General features: G+C 47.0%; 1 protein-coding gene across 2 annotated transcripts in view; it reads left to right on the top strand.

Moving 5' to 3' along the window:
* LOC135896683 (arginine kinase-like) overlaps positions 1-23,016 on the top strand; it is a 46,794-nt gene that overhangs the window by 5,165 nt on the left and 18,613 nt on the right. Inside the window, exons 3-5 of one of the 2 annotated variants that reach the window (XM_065425167.2) lie at positions 541-591; positions 5,993-6,046; positions 14,950-15,152. In XM_065425167.2, coding sequence (XP_065281239.1) covers positions 541-591; positions 5,993-6,046; positions 14,950-15,152 — 308 coding nt within the window. Of the gene's footprint in view, positions 1-540; positions 592-5,992; positions 6,047-12,665; positions 12,918-14,949; positions 15,153-23,016 lie in introns of those variants that run through there. The other variant, XM_065425168.1, reaches the window with a different exon arrangement.

The following is a 23,016-nucleotide window of genomic DNA, read 5'->3' as shown; positions in this document are numbered from 1 at the left end:
CCTTTATCTTAGCGTCATTCTGCAAGTCAGCGAGTGCAAGCGAGCGAGTCAGTTCAGTCCCCTTGATCCAGTCTGGCCCAGTCAGTATGTCAGTTTGCCCAGTCAGTCCAGTTATTCAAGTTCAATCAAATCCGTACATTCGGCTGGTTGGTCGATCGGTCGGTCGCTCCTGTGATCGACCAGCCTGGCGTGATGTGATCGATTGATTAATCGAATCACTCCAGGCCCCTAAGGCCAGTCCAGTCCAATCAGTCAATCGGTGCAATCCAAGAAGTGAGTGTACAAGGGAGTGACGATCACGTGTTTGAAGACGTTAGTTAAATACTGAAATGCAAGCACTTTGTCCACGGGAAAGATTTAATGTTAACATGAGTAACTGGCATACATCGCTTTCCCGCCCCCCTTAGAACGCTAAACACTTATTCAAAGTTCAGTGCCAGTCACGTATTGTAACATTAAGATATTTCCCATGGACAAAGTAGTCGTCTCGCTATTTACTCACTTTGACGCTGACAAATCTATTCGGCTCTTTGTCCTCAGCGGAAGCCAGCCCATGATGCCACCACCCATGATGTACGGGCCCAGTACAAGGTGAACAGCCATCCGGCCCGCTCAAAAAGAACGAGAGCACATTTTCGTAGCTAGTAGTGCCTTGTTCCCTACCCCATATTTCTAGCTTTCTTTTGCCGTCTGCGAGACCTGTGCATGTAACGAAAGAGGGCACAAGAATAGAAAACACTCGGGGGTAGGGGAGAGGGGGGGGGGGTGGCTTACGTTCTTGGTGCAGCAGCTCGAAAGCCAGACACAAAACATTAAGCAATTTCGTACGCTATTGGAGCCGCACAATATTAGATCTCTCAGAATAGGTGATTCCCGTCTTTATGGTACGCGGCAAGAAAGATTAAAAAATCACCGACGATCACGATACTCTATTACCTGAAATTTGAGCGTACCTCTATACGTGTTTTCATTTCAGGATATATTGGCTGGCACGTGCAATCTATCCCGCGCGGCACGTGGCGAATGGAGCCAAGTGAGGCGCGACTGCCTCGCTAATCGGGAGGTCTCGAGAGGAAGCGCGTGGGTGACGCGTGGGTGACGCGATTCACAGCAGCCGCCGCAGACAGACCTCCGCTCATGCAGTGCTTTGTTTCCATATATGGTATCGGTGGCGTCGTCGGTGAACTGACGACACGCGCGCTACTTTGGCGCCATCGCCACCGTCTTGCGCGGCACTACGCTTTTTACGCTTTCGCCATACCGTCGCCCTCCCCTTTCGTAATCGCGCTCTCTTCGTTATCGCCATCTTTCATCCTCCGCTGTGCTCGTTCGCTCTGTTACAAGGGACGCCGACGCCGACGCTCGCCGCAGGAACGGGCGCCTAAGAACTGTGTTCTAAACAGGGTATTCGTGCTTCCCGCAAAACCATTCCACTCAATGTCTCAGATCCACCTGGGATAAACTGTAACCCTAATCAGTGAAGGGCTGTCTTTTTTTTCCTTTTTTCTGCTTGTGTGCGTGCGGCAGCTGGTTGAACATTTGAATACATGTCTTACAGTCTGTATATCGTATCTTGTATTGTATCCGTAGGACACTGTAGTGCATGTGCATATATCTTTTGTATCTGGCTGTCTTGTATGAACGTATATGTAACATCCCTCCCTGTTACCACCCTCAACTGAGGGTTGACAGTATTTCTAAATAATAATAATTATTATAAATGTTAATCATGATACGCTTTTTGAAAATGACAAAACTGAAAGGTGCTTCTTAATTTAATTGATTATGTGGTTTTACGTGCCAAAACTACTTTCTGATTATGAGGAACGCCGTAGTGGAGGACGCCGTAGTGAATTTCGACCACCTGAGGTTCTCTAACGTGCACCTAAATCCAAGTACACGAGTGTTTTCGCATTTCGCTACCAGCGAAATGCAGCCGCCGAGGCCGGGATTCAATCCCGCGACGTCGTGCTCAGCAGCGCAACACCATATGCACTGAGCAACCACGGCGGGTAAAGATGTTTCTGCACAATAACATTCACCGACGATTACAATGCTCCATGATGCAAAATTTGAGTGCAGCTCTATACGTGTTATTATTTCGCTATGTATCGGCTAACACGAACAATCGATCTCGTGCGGCACATTGCGATTGGAGCGACGTGTGGCTCGAATTACTCGCTAATGGCGAGATCGCGAGCATAGAGTTTCTCATTGTAGGACCTAGAAGTAAATGTGGTGCTGCTGCGCTGTGGTATGCATGGGAATGCCGGCATGTTGTGACTTCGGATTGGCATTGTTCTCGGAGAGCCAGGACATCTTAAACACGCGCCTAGTTCAGTTATATATTGCCCAGCAATATAAAACTGAACTACTATTTTATATCTTATATATAGTTTAAAGACGCCAGAAATCCGTTTTATGTTGCTAAGCGAAACTACAGAGCAGCCTTCCGCTGTCTCTATGAGTAGTACTTGGTGCAGTACATTCCGATTGTTTGTCAAGCAAGTAAATGCTTCTCCGAGAGTATGCTACTGAAGGGAATTTCGAGGACTGTTTTTTCTGTCCTTTTTTTACTGAAACCATCAATCACAGACTGATACCATAGTTACTGAATCGGCCTTTCACCCAGCATAGCGTGTGGCACGGCAGATGACTTTTGTAGCGGCATTAGTTTCGTATCATCCCTTACTGTGGTTTGCCCCCTGTGGCGGCGGGCCCGGGAAGGTCGACAGGGACGACGTGCTATGGGGCCAGCAACAGTGGCGGTGATCCCGACCGGAAAGACAGTCGCGATTGGGATAGCGACCGCATGGACCGGTGTAGATCGGACCAGCAGTCCGACTACCAGCCGCCGCGCAGGAAATCCAGCCGCGGCAAGAGAAGGTCCGCGTGGCTCCTCTCAATGCGTGCTGTCTACGACACGCTGAAAATCAGTGACGTCACTGACTTGTCCGCGAAGCACTGAAAATGCAACCTAAGGAGTTAATACGCATTAAAGAACGGCGATAGTCGCTGAACCCCGCTGGCTCGTCAGGAACTGTTGCAGCAAAAGGACGTGCGACACCATGCTCGCTAAAGCAAAGCAAGAAATGGTCGCGAACTGCTAAGCAGAGAGTTGCACTCAAGAATGTGGGCCAGACAGCACGTCGATTAATGCACTGTGCCCATTCTGCAATGCGTAAAAGAAGCGACATGAAGTGGTTGACCAAAGCACTGTAATGTACGATGGAAAATCTGAGCTGAGGCCCCGAACTAGAGAGGCAACGTTTTTTCAAAGAAAAGGTTGGGATGGCGAAGAGAGATGGCGCACAGGAGTATGCACGGTAGTCACCGCAACGTAACGTCATACCTTGGCCTAAATATCGTCTGTCTCTGCAGAGCAGCGCCATAGCCCTCTACGACAGTGAATAAAGAGTAACCAAAGGCTTGCGAAACTCTTCAAATGACGATCTGCTCTTCGCAGTTTAGCGTGCGAATCTCTGGTGAAAGTATAGACGTCTGCTGAAGAACAGTAGCACGCTAGACTCTGACACACGGACATCTAGCACTGAAGCATATAGATAATATTAGGGAGGGATACGGGCATGGTATTAGAGAAAATTGCGTGAATTAGAAATTTCGTTCACCGTTGATGTCTGCCAGTTGGTGCATGCAATTTTACACTTTATGAAGATGTCCGCCTATGGCTATGTGGGTTACTGTCTGAACAAATTATATTAGACTATCAATTGATATAGGCCATATGCGAACCCGAAAATTGCCGGAAGATTGTTGGCAATATTTCTGTAGGCCGCTCTCCTGACTACTTCATAGGACGTTCAACACTTTCTAGACAATTTTTGAACGCCCAAAGGCCTTAGTGGGATTTTAAAAATATTTTTATTTTTATTTTCATTTCGAAACCTTAGCCACGTGTTTGCACTAAAGAAAGCAAGTGTACGTCAATCCCGTATACTTTGCTTGCATTCCCGGAGTGTAAGCGACGCGATACAGTTATGCACACTGTGAGCGCTGTTCTCGTGTGTGAAGATCTGCAGGATGGGGGGAACCGTGCCGCAGAGGTCACGGAAATGTTCTTTTTGAGCTAAATATCAAGAAATATTCAGTCGTTGATGGCTCATGGGGTACTGTGCAAGCTCAGCAAGTAAAAGATACTTTTGAACTAATTATACAGCATGTTGGTTAAGTATTCAAGGCAGATGCTCCTCCCTTGGTAGGGCTCTTTACTCACCATTGTTCCTTCAGTTGACAGTATTAGCCACGTACCTGCGTAAGGTTTCGTCTTGCGGTGGTCGAATCCGTTGACTGATTTCAGCTGACCGAACGACAGCCACTTCTTTGAAGGGAAAAGCCTTATGACAGGCAATTTCGTTCTGCGCGCTATCGTCTTCTACAGGGCCGGCATCAAGGGCGTTTCATTGCTTCGCAGACAACTCTGTGACTTCGTCACATGCATTACATGCACCGCGAAAATGCTAAGCTCCTCGCGCCTTTTCGCTACTCCTTCGCGCCTAAATCATATCATTTGCGCGGGTAAACTCCCTAGTGTCAGTATACGCTACGAAAGTCGTCTGCCGCACAACGCGCGTGCGGCCGTCCACGAAGTGCAGGCTCTGTGACGTAGCACTCACGTTTGTTGTGCTAGATGTTGTGCTAGATGTGCGGCGGCGAAATGATGGAGCGGCGGAAAAATGAAAATTTGTCCGAACCTAAAATTAGGCGAAAAATTAAAGAGAGTTGAAACTCAAAGGTTATGAATTTTTTATTATGCTTTTGCTCAAGACTTCATTTTTTTGCGTGCAATGTTCTGTACCACTAGACTAAATGTGCAGCTGCTACAGTATGGGTACCGTTAGCGTTAGACAGCATTTGAGAGCACCGTAACTTCTCAAGAACGATTGAATGAAAGTCTTCTTCGGGGGAAGGACACTTTCGTAGCGTACGAACAACTGTGGTGAAACGAAATTGTAAAGCCATCTTGTTAGGAATGGCCGGCCGGGGTGGCAACGTGCCAGCTATTTCAGCCCGCTGCACGTGCTTCAACCGACCCGCGGTGGCGGCGCCCTTCAGAGAACGAGCGAGGACAGCGCTAACCAACCGTGAACTCCCTTTGGAGAACTGCGGACTACGTCCCCTCTGGAATTTAGAGGCGCCGGCTGGGGTCGGGCGTGACCACCTGACTACGGGGACGCCAGACAATGGATACAACGACGACTGCGCTGCAAAGGTCGTCGGCCCTCGGAGAGAGCACCGAAACCTGTGCGGCATGTGTGTGTGTAAAACCCCTACCATCTTCTCACAAAGGCGACTACGGGGACTTTCTACGATGACGTCGAACGATGACGTCGAACGGAGTGGTTATAAGCGACTGTTGTCGGCTGCTAGTGCGTGCTCGTTGTCGTGCTCTGTGCTCGAAATGTACTCGTGAGCAGTGTGCTCGTTTGCTGTATGCTTCGTCTTGCGGGCTTCATTTGGGAGTCACGCTAGACGGTGTAAATGTACCACTGGTTTAAAATGTTAATATGCAAATAAATCCTGCTCACCTAAGTCCCGACGAAGAGTCAAGTTCATCCCTACGACTACGACTGTAAAATCTTACAAGCTGCATGCTCGCCACAAAACTTCGGTCTCTCATTCAGGCACAAAAAATTAAATCAGCGAAAGCGGGCTTCATAAGAACAAAATGAAAATGCCTTCGGTATTAAATAATCCCATTTCATGCAATGTCGTCCGTTACTGAAAATGTACTCAGAGATAAATGACAAATTATTTTCGAAGGTTATCTTTGAGAGGGTCTTCGTTTCTTCAACTTAAAAGTAATCGAATCGATTGAATTGTATTCTGAGAAGAAGTAAGCTATTCGGTCATAATTTACTGATGGGTCTGTCATTATTTTAGTGGTGACATTCGAATGTTCCACTTCACACTCTCCGTGACCGCGTAAAATATGCTCTGCGTTCATCTTTTTTTTTTCTCGTTTCATGCAAAGCCAAACGATGATGCCCGAGACTAGCGGCACGCGCTACACTGCCATTATTAAAAGGTAAGTATTCTTCTCTGTTGATTTTCAATTTCCTACGCGAACCAAGCGTAGTCAAAAGTTTACCTAGTGACTCTCACGAAGCGATTGCTTTTAGAAATCGAAGTCAAAATGAATATCAAACTTCAACACTCACTTTCTCTAAAGCGTCGCCTGTGTTCGTTTCTTTATCTGACTTCTATATGCATCTGTTTCCTGATTATCGAATATTTTCGCATTTTGCGTATTCAGCACACGTAAATATTCAACGCGTGTTTTGTATTAACTTCGTTCCATGGACTACCTTTAGTCCGGTGTTTCAATTATAATTTATGACATGATATGTGGTCACCACCATCACTATTCTTTCTGCTCTGTCGTTTGCTATTGGCTTCTTTGCCCCGTCAAACTGTTTGGTGCAGCTTTTTTTATGAATAGGTCACGAAGATGTGTTTATATACTGCAAAAAAAAATTCATTGATTTGACTGCTACAAACATTACAGCAACTGTTTCTGAAAGCTGTACTCCAGGATACATAATAGTTCGCAAAACGCGTCCCATGCAGAATCTCTGCTAGTGGGCTTCAGGCTGTTTCGACCTCCACGGAACGCATAGTTATTTTTCTAAAAAAAATGCTTTAACCTTTCCTGAATAAGCTTGTATTGCGTAAATAGCGAAATTCCCGATAAGGTATTGTCATTAGCGAGCATTAGATTTGGAGGCGCAAGCAGCTTGCGTTCGCTAGTAGAACATTATGTAATATTTGTCGTTCCCGCTCGAGGGAGAACGTTTGCGGTCACTCACTCTTTCGTACTCAACTACCTTAAACTCTAGTCACGAGTCTGCATCTTAGATCCCGTAATCAACTCGGTAATGCAACTTTTACTTGGGCGACCACGCGTGAACTTCAGTTGCTATGGTTTGGCACAGTGTTCCGCGATATTACTTCTACTTGCTTGCGCAGATGGATTTGATGCAGGGATAGCGATTACACGTTCATGGTGGCGCTCATGGTTTCAAGATGCTCCAGTAAGCTGATTAAGAAAGAATGTGAATTTTCAAGAGTTAGAATGAAAGTGTATAAAATAACTGCACAGGTACCACAGCTGTTTAGAGCATGCATGATGCGCAATCTACGCTGAGTGCTTGAGCAAGTTGTATAAGCACTACAGCTTTATTTTTAATAATGCGTAAGCATCAAGAATGTCCAAGTGAAAAAAAAAACAGTGCGTGAAGTGTGGGAAGCCGGCCTCGTGAGCGTGAGAGAGGCATATATATATATATATATATATATATATATATATATATATATATATATATATGCTAGCCACATATGCTACCTGAAGGCATCAATGTTGCCGGATTCGAGAGACCCTCGTTATGTAATTAACGAGAAGAAAGGGGGTTAACTGAGGGGCCCGATTTTTATTCGTCATATCATAAGAAGCCCACAAACACTGACACCATGGACAACATAGGGGAAATTGCTTGTGCTTAATAAATGAAATAAAGAAACGATAAATTAATCCAAATGTGGGTTTATTGACCAGTTGCCTTCACCCTCAAAAGATCACGTTCTCGTGACGCCTGCAGCAAGAAGGACGTTCCACGTCCGCCGCCAAGGTCTCTGAGTGGTGGCGCTGGCTAACACTCCCAGGGTTCTACTCGGACACATAAATACCCAAGGAAGTGGATGGGAAAACGGCGCCGCGGTAGCTCAACGGTAGAGCATGGCACGTGACATGCGAAGGTTGTGGGTTCGGTTCCCACCTGCGGCAGGTTGTTTTTTCATCCACTTTAATTTGCAATAATTTATCGTTTCTTTATTTCACTTATTAAGCACCAGTACTTTCCCCTATGTTCTCCTTGGTATCAGTGTTTGTTGGCTTCTTATGATATGACTAATAAATATCGGGCCCCTCGGTTAACCCCCTTTCTTCTCGTTTATATATATATATATATATATATATATATATATATATATATATATATATATATATATATATATATATATATATATATATATATATATATATATATATGTGTGTGTGTGTGTGTGTGTGTGTGTGTGTGTGTGTGTGTGTGTGTGTGTGTGTGTGTGTGTGTGTGTGTGTGTGTGTGTGTGTGTGTGTGTGTTACTCCGCAAAGAGCGATCGAACGCTAAATGACAGGCGTTAAGGTACAGGAAGGGACCGGTATGGCTTCACAAAGCAAACGAGGATATCCGATTTTCTAATTGACGTCAAGAGAAAAAAAATTTTACCAGGGCAGGCCACGCAATTCTTAGGAACAAACCCCGGAAGACCATAATAGTTACAGAATAGGTGCCAAGAGAAGGGAAGTGCTGTCGATGACGGGAAAAAAGTAGCTGAAGTGATAAAACTAGAAATTTGCAGGCGCAGGTTGGAATGAACTAGCGCAAGACAGGGGTAACTAGAGACCACTGGTTGATGCCTTTGTCCTTCTGTGTATTAAAATTTAGGCTAATGATGGTCTGCTACGGAGCACTGTCAGTTTCAGCTCCATGAAGATGCAGGACAACGCAGAGATGCAGCTCCTGAACAACCTCTTGTGCATTGTATCGCAGTTTAAATCGTGGATCTGCAAACTCAGAGGTGCGACGTAATTGCAGCGCATTCCTCTCGTATTTATCGATAAATCACAAGTGATTTTTTTATGCACAAGCTTAGACGTCCCGTCTGTGAAATCGGCGAGATTATGTGTGTCGCCGCGAGGGAAAGAGCACGCAGGAGAAAGGCGCCATGAGACGAAGAAAATCGCGTGCCGGGGCAAATACGCAGAAACGCACTCAGCGCACAGCAAAGCAACGCCACCTAGAGGAAAGTCTAGGCTGCTTTGAGCGAATCGGGAAAGAAGAAAGGAGGAGTAGCGGAGGAGGACAGGTGGAGGCGCGCTGGGTTGACCTCCTCTGGCAGTTGCTATGCGTTCCGTGTGCGCTATGGACGTACCGGGTTCGTCTCCTGATCAAGAGGCCGAGCGCCGACCGAGAAGGACGGAGCAACGACGCAAGCGGCGGCGGGCCGAGTGCGAGTTGACCGACCCCGAAATCGTCGCCAAGCGCCGGGCACGACCTAAACAAGTCCGGCAAAAGGCGCGGACTTGGTGTGCCCAGAAGAGCCCAGAAGAAGAATGAGGAGAAGAGGAAAATGAGCTGGTTGAATAGTACATTACCAAATTGTTTGAAATAATAAAGAATGTGCGTTTCCTTGCAGTGTCTTACCGTCTTTCCTGGCATTCTGTACATTTTATAAAAATCGAAAACTGGATGTAAGGCAAACAAAATGAATATGAGCCTTGAAAAAAACGCCACACTTACACACAATCAAAGCATCATGAAAACATTCTACAGGCCATGACAAAAAGAAATAGCGCGATAGCGCTTGCGCGCGTTCACGATCACTGTAACGTTTTTACCTTACACCTACGCAAGGGGTCGTACTCCTGTTTTGGCACCGTTAGTGACGTAACCTTGGGAACTATTGTGTTAGCATTATTGAACACTTCCCCCCTTTTATTGTCCAAGTTTCACTCTCTAACCACTTTCTCGCGAAAGCACTAATCTTTTCCCTTATCACAGCCGGTGTCTTGGCGACAGTACCCATGTCCGGTGTTCTTTTCAACTCGACAAGAATCTAGACTTACGAAAAAAGCGGCAAAATTTCACGTGAGCAATCTTTCGGAAACCAAAAAATGTTTTGGTTGTGTTAACTTTATGAAAAAAAAGCTAAGTAAAAGTAAATCCGTAAACTTTAAAGTAGTGCCCAATTTTTTACATTTCGTACTGGTTAAAATAGCTCGTTTTAGTTTCCCGAGTTGGCGCTTCATAGTACTGCTTTTCGTAGTGTCGTATAATCACTCCTTCATTGCACCACAAGCAAATACGCAACCGAAAGAAACAAGTTTCCAACGGATTTTCGGCGTCGGCGGTCGCCAGCGTCGTGAAGAACGGTGCGACGCTGGGGGCGACGCTCGCTCGAAGCAGAAGTCGGCCAATTCAACAACTCCCGAATATATCTATCTCGGATGTGTTCGCACACGCCAAACAACTGCTCGACGCTGTGACAAATCGCAGCGCCGACGCTAGAAGTAGCTAGCAACGCTTGACGCCGCGTGAAGCCGGCCGGCGCCGATGCTGTAATCCCGTCGAAAACTTCTTCCTTGTGGTTGGGCCTCAAAGCACCAAAAACAGTTGTGGAGCTTGGCGTTCTTAAACTACACAGGAGGTTATGAGGAACGCCCCTTACTGGAGGACTTTGGATTTATTCTGACATCATGCGTGTCTTTGAGTGAAACCTAAATCTTAGGACACGAGCGTTCTCGCACTTCTTCCCCACCCAGACACGGCCGCTATGACCTTTAGCCTAAGCCCTTAACTCGTGCTCACCACCAGAACGCCTCGGCCACTGAGACTGAGCCACTGTGGAGGGCCGAGCAAACGCATTACCCGTGCGTTTGCGCGGCTGGCAATCTTCGCGTCCGCACTGAGGCATCCCGGTCAGCTCGTTGGCATCCCCGGAACGGCAGTTCGTAAAACTGATTACTAATCATTATCCATCCCGCTAACATTCCAGTAGCGACCGCAATAGCGGCTGTGTGGCGACTGCAAGAAGGATGATGCTGAAGCATGAGAATGCATTCTACTTAGCTGGACACCTAGGGCTGTTTTTGTGAGAGGCATTTTAAGCGCACGTAAAGACAAGTCCGTGGATGTAAAACCATACGCAAGCACACTACAACACTTGCCTAGAGTTGGGAGGTTCTGTCGTTTCTCTCACTTTCGTCTTTGCTTTGAGGTTCAAAACGTTGTCAAGATGGCTATTAGATCGCAGAATGAGCAAGCAGCGCTGCGCCCTTGTTAGTTTTCGTCATTCTAGCTGACCACTGACGGCACAACTTAGGACTTATACAGGAGCCGGTGATTTATGGGAATTGGAACGGTTCACGGCTAAGTCAAAGTCGGAACAAAGATTAGAAGAAAAAGACGTTAACTACGATGAAACCAGCGACTTTCACAACCTCCTTCAGTGTTTTCCTAATTGCTTTACTAGTGCCTTTGTAAGCTTCTTTTATCTGTATCTCTTGTCTGACAAGGGTGGCTAGTTACGGAGCCAATGCTGCGAGAAAAAATTGAGGGCCGCCGAATCCGCTATCTGGAGCTAGTACATAACAGACAGTTTTATCAGAGCGTTGCTTACGCTGTGCTCCGCACACATTGCACACGCACAGCTTGCTGCTGAGAGTGCATTGATTTCGCTTAGCTAACAAGCGCGTCGACGCCGCTGACGTGCTCTCAGCTTGGCTGCAAAACGATTACGAAAGCAATTTGAGACACCCTGACGCTCCACTAAATCGGGATTTTAGGGGAACGTGGTTCCACGTTCCGCTGCCGCTATGTGCGCTGTGCAGGCGCGTCAGTGTTCCCGGTACCGTTCTGCTGATCGGCTGCGTGCAAATTGTTATGATACGCCGGTCTGAGCACAGCGTACCATAAACGCTCCGCTAAAGCTTTCTAATTTTAGTCGGCGTGGGAAAATTTATCAGGACGTTGCATAAAACGATGGACTGCCTGTAGCCGCCATCTTGACTTCCTTAAGCACAGCTGAATCATGTAGGTGACAAAGTGAACAATAAATCAAGTCTCCGCTAAGAAATAATTATGTCAGGCCGAGCTCACTCTCTCAGGACATCAGAGCGAAAGAAAAACATTGCTTACGCAGAGCATGCGCAGTGCTTCTTGGGCGCCCTCAGTTCAAGGGCTCACTTATGTAACGGTTAAGATCATGTTCAGTCAAATCTCTGCCGTAAATACTTCATCAAGACGGTTTCTTGGGATAGTCAGGCACTCGGAAGCTGGAGTTGGGATTAGTTCGCAGTTGCGGGTACGTGGCAGGGGGTTAACGCGGAGCGTGTTGCTGTATCCGTCCCAGTGAATCCAAAAACGGTGTTCTGTCTATGCTGATGTGCGACAGGACGCCACGAAGTAGAGAGAGAGTAAACATTTATTGATGCCAGCAATCACGGGGGCGGACGCAGCCTCCCTCCGCCTAGCATACGGCCGAGATCCCCTGGGTCTCAGCGGCTGCTTCGGCTAGCTGGACAGCCGAGGCCTGCTGGTCTCGCTGGTCTGAGCTAAGTAGCAGGGTCTCTCACTGCTGCCGGTTTTGAATATTGCGGCCCTCGAAAGAAGCAGCCTTCGAGCATGCCCATAGAATATGTAACACATCTGCCGTACCCGTACATAATTTAGATTGATCTTTGTATTGCCCTGAATAGAACCTGCTGCAGGCCACCGGGTTAGGATGCATGCTTGTTTGCAGGAGGCGCCCGGTTACCGCCTGTTTCTTGGTTAGCTCGGGATGACCTGATGGGTACCCGGCCCTTCCTAGCCGATAATAATTGGTGACTTCGTTGTAGCTGACCATGCCGTCTCCTGTCGTTCCCGGCTGGGCTGGCTCATTTGCTCGGCGAGTAGCGACTTTCTGAGCCGCCTCGCTGCCGGTGAGAGAGGAGCAGTGAAATTAGTAAATTATGGCACGACATGCGATGGACATTGCTCCTACTCAAGTTTAGCACTTGGCTGCAAACGAAGAAGAAGTTGCTTGCGATACCTTGAGCCGAAGAAGAAGAAGTGTCATGTTTCCTTCGGTGTCCATCAACGGCTTCGGCGACTCTCACATGCAAACATCGCTGGCTCATGGCCCCCAAACCGAAGACATCATCGGCAGTCCCACTTCCAGCGAGCTGACATCCCCGGTTTTCTTTGCGTGGCTTGCGCGAGAACATTACCATGGATTTCGTCCGGCGATGGGGGCTTTGCTGCAGTCCCTGCTTCGGGCATTGCTTCCGCTCGCCGGAGCCGGAAGTGATCACAAGGCACGTTTGTTCTTCATCTTAGACCTTTACGCGATGCATTGCTCACGCTCTTATTTACATTTTTCAACCCACACCGTCTGTTCTACCGACATGACACGGCTGGAGGCAGGGCTGCGCCATAACAGGAGGTCTTGCTGGAGCTTCAAGCTATGTATTTCCAAATCTTATGGATCAAACATCTATGTTTTATCTACTAGCTGTATGGGGAAAAAAAACGAGATAATTGTTACGTATTTAATATTTGCCTCCATCAGAGTTGCGCGTTCACTTTTTCCATGCTATGCGTTTATGTAAAGCCGATTTATGGAAAGAAAAGGGTGGTGCGCTACGACTTCAGCAGTGTGCTGCAGGGCAAGACACCACGGGTGCTGCTCCAATGCTTGGCGTTGGTGACCGGCTCCAGCACATGAAAGGCTTAGGCACCGCTAGTAAAGTCTACGATGAGTTGTAAATATTAGAATTTATGATGATCTTAAACAGAAATTTTGTTTTTAAGCTGTCTCAACGAGCTTTTACGGATTTTCAAGCCTTCTACAGATGCGTTCGTGCTCCGCACTGCGATTTTCGTAACCTAACGGTGACGTTGCAACTAGGTGGGCATTGATTACAACTTCACGTTTTGCACATTTGCAGCAGTTATTGCTCAGTAGAACATTTGTACCCTAATAGGTCAGTAGTTTTCTCCCGGTCTAACTTTAGAGCGTGCTTATAATGTCGAAGGCATTGATTGCGGTCTTAGTCAAACGCCAGCCCACTTGCAAAGGTTATCATAGGCGGTCATATTTCCTTGACTTTGACTGCTGTGGCATGTCACTGTTTATTTGGCTCAATCCGTAAAACGCTAACACAGAAACCGCAACTCGCACCCCGCTCGCATAACCTACTAAACAGCGCCGTCATTACGTTTGTGTGAATTCTGTGGACAGGAAAGCCAGGCGGGGGCGTGATTTCACAGAGTATTTAAAAGAATATTGTGACGCACAGTATGTGGCTTTGTGCCCCGCTGCAACATCACTATAGGCCACCTATACAAATTGACAGGGGCCTATACCTAAGCTTTCCACCATTTCTACTAATATAAGCATGACTGACAGAGTTCACCGTTTCTGGAACTCACTGATTGGTTGGAACGCAGAGCATTATACCCGCCGGCTTTAAGGCGTTTCTATTAAAACGCCTCTACCTTATGGACGTTGGTCGGAAATACTCGCCGTCGCTATAGTGAGAAGTTTTAGAAGCCGACCGCGTTCATGCGCGCTTTTGACGACCACTACACCGCACTGAAGAAGTATTAGAGGTTAGATGCGTATTAAAATGTATTGTTAAACACGATAACTCCAAGATGTATTGCCTTTTACTTACAGTTACAGGGTGAAGAAGAATGGCCGCTGAAGTTACCCGTGTTACATTTTTCATAATTAATCGTTTCATTCATGCTATGCATGAGGTTACGGGCTCGTCATGTGACAAAGAGTACAAAGAATTCCCGACAACCTCCGTAAAACTGTCTTATAAAACATAGCAAAAGGCTTGAACGTATCCAGACTAAATAAAAGTTACAAACTTCCTGGGTAAACCTCCTGTCTCGTCTAAGGATAGCGTTTTCTGTCATTGCCAAATGAATATCCCTCGTTGCAGTAACGGTTCTTGTAGCTTCAGAGGATGACATTCACTGGAATCCTACAAAAGGATGTCAAACCTCCCCACAGAAATTTGTAAACCTATCACATAGAATATCCTGCGAGGACGCCAGCGTGTCCCGAAATAAGGGAGCCCCATTCAGTCCCTATAATAAAACTTTTTATTGGCTTCTTGTGGATGCTTCTGCATAAAGAAGGATCCTTGTGTCAAGTCTTTGAATGCAGCTGAGGCACCTTATGAGAACAATGCAGGCACGTAGTCCGCTACGGCAGCTCGCTTAGGCCAAAGCTGAGTATTGCGAAGTTAACAACGCTCAATCTAGCAGTCGATGGGTATAGTATGGCCGTTCTGTTCAACGTAATCTTCGCTTCTGGGCACCTCACTTTCGCAGAGTGGTGTCTTCGGAAAATGAGAGAGGACGTGGAGGCGTAGACAAGGCTACGTTGTCCAAGCTGGAGGCGGGCTTCAAGAAGCTCCAAAATGCCAAGGACTGCAAGTCGCTTCTCAAGAAATACCTCACCAAGGAGGTCTTCGACAAGCTCAAGCACCGCAAAACGGCCATGGGCGCGACACTACTTGACGTAATACAGTCCGGTGAGTGCACCTAGACGAAAAAGACTCACAAAGGATAGCTACGTCGATCTTAGTGGCTACAGCAAACTGTACTCCCTCCTAAGAATTCTGTTCCCTGCCGAGTAATCTAAGCGTGGCGCCACCGAATTGGAAGTAGAACTGGCTGCTATTGGCTACATATTTTTATTCCCTTACCTGCTTCACACGCCTATAAAGGAGCGTTATAAGGGTGTTAACAGCGGATGTAATTACAATACCATAAATAAACGCTTTTTTCGAGGCCATCATACGAGGGAGAGTAACGGAGAGTGTGTTGCAGGAAATGTCACATAGTACCCGCAGCTGATCTACTACTATGAATCCCATGCCTAAATCTTGCACCAAGGGGGAGGCCCACTGTCAGCTTTCTTTGTCTTGTTGACGTCTTCCCATAATTTGGTTTGTGGCTGCCGCAATTTGCCTCAGTTATGGTGATCTTAGGTGGTATGAACTTCAGAAGCAGAGCTTTTTCGGCTTCCCAGAAGACACTAGCCATAACTTTTCTAGCAGATTTTCCGGTCTCGAATTTTTTGCTTGTGGGTGACGACTTGCGCTTCCACTGCACTGAGTTCATTCTGGACTACGATCTTTGTGATAGACCCATGTCCCGTTGCTATTCACAAAGCCATGAAATAGAATAACCGGGTCACTGTGGAGCTGTTGCACGTTCTTGTGGCGCCACTGAAGCCTCCTAGCCTTCTGAAATAATGTCAACATTCTCAGACCCCGCTTTACACCAGCCTTACACATGCCAAAGTTTTCATGAGCAATTCTCGAAAGGGAACCTACGCAGACACACACTTTCTCGGCTATATTATAAACCTTAATCCATCTTATCTAGCGAAAGCTACTTGTCTTTCGTGCACATTTCTGCTGAAGCTCACCGAACAGGCCGTCCAGTAAGACGGTCATCTTGAATGCAGCCTCTTCCCTATTTAATATGATTGTTCCAAAACATTCCTTTGTTTAAAGGCGGGGAAGACTTATTATAAACTGTTGTCAGGTGTCTTTGCATCTCCTCTAGACTTATCTCGTTTTTAGTGCGAAATTTTATGACAGAGTCGTGGTCAAGATCAAGCACATGCTTACTTGCTGCGCCCTAGCTTTCTCCCAGCATCCTATTGCTTCGAACAACAGCCACGTTCTCAAACTCTGCTGTGCATAAGTAACTTCGAGAGGCGTCTTAACATGCCGAGACTTGTTTCAACGTGCTGACTTGTCTTCTTGACACATAGGTAGGTTAATTATTGAGCGCCTCTCGTACCTTTCCTCATTATCGCCAACCAACTGGGACTAGAAACTCGGTCCTCCGTTGACGCCTACTTGCACTAAAGTGTTAGGCGGGCTCCTCAAGCTACTCATTTAGCTTTCTAACCGGTCCTTGTCGAGCGAGAATTGGAAATTCAACTCCACCGAGTCTACAATAGCACTGCGCTTCCTCGACTGAACGCGAAACTGCGCATCAATAATGCCCCTCGGCGAATCTCGCGCGAGCCCTTCAAGAAAAATCACTACGGTGCAGTGCGTTGCTTTAGACGGTGAGAATGCCTGGCTACGAAAATTCAGCAATGGGATCGCCGAGGCTCACTTGTGCATCGCAGTGATACTTCAGTTGAAAGCCTGTGCTGGCCTCTATACCTTCTGGAGGCGAAGTAGCGCTAGAAGACACGCTAAAAATACCAGCATATTTTTTTATTACCGCGCACAAGCCTTTTACTAATAAATACTTATATCCATTTTTTATTTCTTTTGTGTGTATCTTAGCATTTTACAAGTTCAGACTCAATTTGTACCTAATGAATTAACAATTTGTGCATTGCTTTGGCTAACCATTTCACGGTTCTTCATTACCATGAGCGGCCGTTCAGGATCTTCTAAGAAGTATGCGCTGCTATCAGGCTCTGAGAGTTTTCGTGAGAAAAGTTTTATGACTGACAAGTTGTTGCTGTTATTGTTGTTGTTTCTTGTTTTTCGGGGGCAGCGGGGGTAGGCATTGCAGAATTTTAGGCTTTACATAATTCAAGTGCAATGATTTCCTACGCGTTGTAGGTCATGTTTCTTTTTTTTTCAACAACCAGTTGCGAAGATAAGAATAGCAATCAGCCGGGCATGCCGCAAGCAGTGTTCTTCTTTAACAGTCCTGAACAGCTGAAAGGACAGGATGAGACGCGAACACAAGATAGGACAGTCTTGTGTCGTGTGTCGCCCCTTCATGATATTGTCTGCACTATAGCGCAAAAATTGCACCTCTCAGAAGGTTGTATTGGCAGCCTAGGAGACGCAGTGAATGCCTCTCGAGAACTAATTTTCAGAGGTTCCCCGTGCTGCAAAACAAGGTTCACTGAAACTGATAGTTTCTTCGGGAGGGCAAGCACGACGTGGAATAGTCAGCTGCGTCGTCTCCAAGGACTACAACGTGGACGCCTGAAAATTTATTACGATGCGTTCTCTCTTACTCTGTCTTGATTAATCTCTAAAACAGCACCAATGGCGTTGGGAATATTGCGCGAATATTGACATTGTTCCCTCACTGCTGCGGCAGAAGTGCGCTGGCGAAAAGCGAAAGAAAAAACGAAGAAAACTTATAAACGTAAATATTCACCATTTGCTCGCCTCAAACATTCAAGCGTGAACATAAAGTTCCCACCTGCATTAAATGGGACCACATCAAGCATATCGGACATATACGCCTCAGTGAATGCCTTCATTATTCCCATCCAGTGTGAGCAGCTTATTTAAAAACAGTTGGCAATGTTGCAGTTTACTTGAAGGACAGTTGTTGAACGATCTAGAGAGAAGGCGAAACTTATTTTTCATTTGTTTATTTTTTATTTTACACCCGAAGCACAGTGTCAGTACGTCAGTGTGATTTCGCAAATCTACAAGTACTGTTCTGTAGCTGTACCTTCGCGGAAGAGAGGGGGGGGGGACAAAAATGTTCCCAGAGGCGGCTAAGTTGAGCTTCCTACTCCTTCAAAATGCAACGTGGTGCTTCTTTATCAATAAATGATTAACTATCATGTAATAGATCAAACATTTTCACGTGAAAAAAAGACGTCGTAGATTGGACAACCGACAGGCTTCCTTCGCTCATTCGTATCGGTGTATGCTAGAACAATGTTTGCCTTTAGCCCAGCTTTTCCGTCTGATGCTGGTACAAGGCGTACCAGACGTTGTGAAACTCTTGGATGAAAGTTGAAGTTCACGTGGCCTTCGATATTATTTCGCGCGCCCGATCTCGGAGGCGATGGTCACAGTGCACAGGTGCGGAAACAACCACGCGGCGTCGCCGGCCGCCTGTATTTTGTTCTTTCTGGCTTATCGATATGCGTAACCAACAAGCACAACTAAGAACACATGAATTTTATTTGTACGTCTCATCACTTGTTCTACTGTATCGTTTCTAAGTGGTCTTTTTCATCTCCTAAGCTATACCCCACTGCTCGCTAATGTCTAAAACCAGCAACGCCCCAAAAGAAGAAAAAAAGTTTGTAACAGATGGGCCCCCCATGCGTACAAGTGGCCGCGATGAAGAGAGGTCAGACAAAGGGGCTGATAATGGGAGCCGGTTTGATCCATGCAATAGCAACAGTGTCTTCCCGCCCATTGCGCAGAACCTTTGATCACGGGGAAATGGCCTTCGTAGCGGGGCTTAAGAAAACGACGAGGCGTGTCAACACGACAAAAACATGTGAGGATGTTTGCAAGTTTGAGGGTAGGAAAATGTCGTGCTTGTTCTTGTGAGCAGAAGTTGACGACGGATGGATGTTATGCATGAAAATGTGTAGACGCTGGACGAAAGAAGATGGATTTGAAACATTCAGCATAGATATGGGGTGGATGAGATCACCGGGCCAACTGAGTGTGCAGCAGTAAACCATCTCAGCTACAGAACACGCGAGTTCTGGTCGGTGTGTTGAGCGAAGGCCGAGCAGCACGATTTAAAGGTGCGACGCCACGTGAGGATAAGTGGCGAGTGAAGCTTTCAAGTGTCGATAAAGCCTCTCGACAATGCCGTTCGATGCAGGATGGCAATCAGTTGTGCGAACGCGCGAAACCCAGAGGCGATGTTACAGACGTGAAAAGCGCCGATTCAGTCTGCCTCGATCATTGGTCACCGTCGATAGCACACTAAAACGGCATTTCCAGTTAAACAGAGAAGTATCACCTACCGTCTCCGCCGTTATGTCAGGCATTGGAGCTGCTTCATGCGATCGTGTATTCCTATCAATACATGTAATCAAATACGTATAACCACGGCATGGCGGCAAAGGGCCAACGATGTCTAAATATATGGTGTCGAAACGTGCACCGGGGAGAGGGAATTTACCCAATGGAGGCTTGGTGTGTCGTTGCACCTTGAGACGTGGACTTGCTGTACAAGTGCGGACCCAGTCGCCTATATCAGCGCGTATGCGTGGCCAACTATAACTTTGGGTGATAAGACGTATGGCTCGTATGCCTGAATAGCAGCTTGTGTGCGGTGCATCAAAAAGAACACGACGAAGTGCAGGAACATAAATACGGGTACTATTAAGTTACACGCTTCACCAGTGTGCGACGTCGTGGTCGGGGAGGTTCGCTTGCTCCAAGCAAAAGTATGTAGAAGATCAGAGGGGTGGAAGTTGACTGCCGGATGTTTGAGCCACCGCTAGTCAAAATAAGCAAAGGTGGACAGAACTGGTCATGGCGCTGATGGTAATACGACTGAGAGCGTCCGCTGTCCCGTTGAGGCTGCCTTTGACGTAGCGTATGTCTGTCGTGAATTCGGCAATAAAAGCAAGATGCAGGAGCTCTCTAGGAGGATGGGTGGCACTGCAGGAAGGTAAAGCCGAAACAAGTGGTTTGTGGCCGGTAAGAAATATAAATTGTCGCCCTTCCAGGAAGCACCTGAAATGATTCGCCGGGAGCGTACGCCGCGAAGAGCTCCCCTCGGAAAGTACTGTATTGGCGTTCAGTGTCGCGTAACTTGCGCGAGAAGAAGGACATGGGGTCACATGCACCATTTTTCCACTGTTGAATAGCGGCTCCCACGGCTTCCGAAGAAGCTACCACCATAAGGCCAGTGGGAGCGGTCTGTGAAAGGCGATGCAGGAGAGCGGCTTGTGATGTGCTTTCTTAAGGGCAGCGAAAGCTTGAACAACGACCATGTCCCAAGGAAGTGCAGTAGACTCAGCTTTCGAAATAGAAAGGAGTGCTTCAAGAGGGCCTACCAACCTAGAGCATGTCGGGATGATTGGTTGATAAAATCGATGAGTCCGAGAAAACGTCTAAAACTACGTCTGTACTTGGGTGGCGGGTCTCTGATGGCCTGAGCCTTGTCAGGCAGCGGAGTGATGCCGTGAATGCTGATGTGACGTCCGAGAAAAGCAATATCTGGAACCCCAAACTGACATTTGCCAACATTCATGACGATATCATAATCACGAAGTCGAGCGAAAAGTTGACGTAGATATGCTTTGTGGGCTTCCGCATAGCTGCTGGCGACGGGAAGGTTATCTATGCAGGCGAAACAAAACAGCAAGCCTCTGGTGACTTTGTCTGTGAAACGCTGAAAGGTTTGAGCTGCGTTGCGCAAACCGAAATGCCTGCGTAAATACTCAAAAAGGCCAAGCGGGTATGTTATAGCAATCTTTGGAATGTCGGTTGGCTCAACGGTGATCTGGTGATAAGCTTTTACAAGATCGATTTTTCAATATATTGTTGTGCCGGTTAAAAAGACTGCAGTCTAGAATATTGGGTAGCGGGTATCGGTCGGAAATAGTGACTGCATTCAGTGCGCGATAATCACTACAGGGCCGGCAGTCATTGTTCTTCTTAAGCACCATGTTGCTGACGACCACGAGCTTGATGACAAATGAATTATTTTGACTTGGAACATGTGCTCGATTCATTGTGTGCAATTCATTCGATTCATTGCGATTCATTGCGTGCAATTCATGGCGTGCAACTCGGAGGTGTATAACCGAGTTGCACGCAATGAATTGTGATGGGCAGTGAACGGGCGGCCCGGCCATTCACTGCCGCCCCCGCCAGCTCGGTAACAATTAGAATGGATTACAGTGTGTTTATGGGTTTTGTCCATCGGAGACTGTGTAGTAATCTCCGGAAACTGGTTGAGTAGAGCTGCATATGGTGAGGTAGGCAGTTTGATGAAAGTTCGGTTGAGAGCAGTAGCGTGCACCAGAAAACCGTTGACTGACAGACCCGTGATGGTATCCACCGGGCGACAGCGGCTCATGTCCACGAGCAGAGGAAAATAGATCAATAAATCAGCCCTTAAGATGGCATAGCAATGTCTGCTATCCAAAATAGCCATGGCAACCTTCTCTTAAGACCGAGATAGAAGGTAAGAGACTTCTGTCCGTAAGTTGCGATGACGGAAGAGTTGATAGCTTGTTTGCTCTGAGACGCCGGTCAGCTTTGTACGCAGGAATTATGCTGACCTCCGCACCAGTGCCTGCCAGCAAAGGCGGTCCTGTGGTTCGGTTGGTTATATGGAAAAGGTGCCTTGACATATGGCCATTACCACACGCCGCTGTTTTTGGTGATTGACCTGAGCGTTATCCGCGTGCCATGAACAGAGTAAGAAACTGCGTGACGATAAACTGCGCTCAGGTTGTTGACACAGCCGTTGCATAGAAGGCGACGGGAGAGGCTGGTAAGTTGGATAGGGCCAGTCATTGATGTTGCATGTGTTGCCTAATTCCTGACGCAAGTCGGTGACTTGAGATGCAATCTCTTTTACTGCGTCGCGAAGGGAGTCCACTTTAAGAAGTGAAGAGCTACGGACATCATTTATGACTGTCGGAGTGACATCCATCGTATCGTTGGCCAGTTTGGCGAGTTCCGACAAGGGCTTACGCTCAGCTGTGATGAAAGACATACGTACATTCGCGGGAAGGCGTTGTAGAAACAACTCACATAATAGGGCCTTCTCCAGGTAGTTGGTCTAGGTGATGTAGAGACTAAGATGGACGTCCATCGCCGAGCTTTTCGTTGTTCAGGAGCTGTTGGGTACGCCGATGTGCTGGCAGGACGAGACGGCGAAGAAGAGTCTAGTAATCTTAAAAGTTGGTCTAGTTGGTGATTGTTCATCATACCTTGCTGGTAAAGCAGCGCACTGACACGGACACAGAGAAGACACACAAGACGACACTCGCTGCTGATGATGATCGATCACCAACTAGCCCAACTTTCCGCAATGATGATCAATCACCAACTAGCCCAACTTTCCACAGCAGCGAGTCTCGTCTTGTGTGTATTCTCTGTGTCCGTGTCAGTGCGCTGCTTCACCAGCAAGGTATGATGAAGAAGAGTCTCTTTGATTGTCGTATATGGCATTTCCTGATGTGGCTGGAGGAGGATGTCGCGTATCTCGGTCATGGCCTGTAGCGGCAAAGCTTCAAGCAGGAGTACATATTTGCGAAACTTCGACGTGACGCGATGACCACGGAACTTGTTCTCAGCTTGTACGATCCATAGCGTGAGATCGGCGAGTCATAGTTGTAGTAGCGTAATTCTAGCTGCAGCTTCTATAACACCCGTAGAAGGTACCTGGTCGGTTGTAGAGGTAGTAGGAACGGAGCTGAGATCGTCTGGAGTCCATATTTTTATTCATTGAAGGTCGCGTTCGTAGTCCAGGTTACCAGTAACAGTGGAGCCAGCAAGCACAGTTAAAAGCACAGCGATTTTATTTGCACGTCCCTTCATTTGATTTGCTCCATCGTTTCTAACTACTCTTCCTGATCTCACAAGCCCGACCCCACTACTCACTAATGTCTAAAACCAGCGACGCTCCAGAAGAGGAAGGAACGTTTGCCGCAGATCCACCGCTCGCAGCAAA

Source organism: Dermacentor albipictus, chromosome 3 (genome assembly GCF_038994185.2).
Source record: "Dermacentor albipictus isolate Rhodes 1998 colony chromosome 3, USDA_Dalb.pri_finalv2, whole genome shotgun sequence".
Lineage (NCBI taxonomy): Eukaryota > Metazoa > Arthropoda > Arachnida > Ixodida > Ixodidae > Dermacentor > Dermacentor albipictus.
The sequence above is the reverse complement of the archived record's forward strand: the minus strand, read 5'-3'. Positions and strand labels throughout refer to the sequence as shown.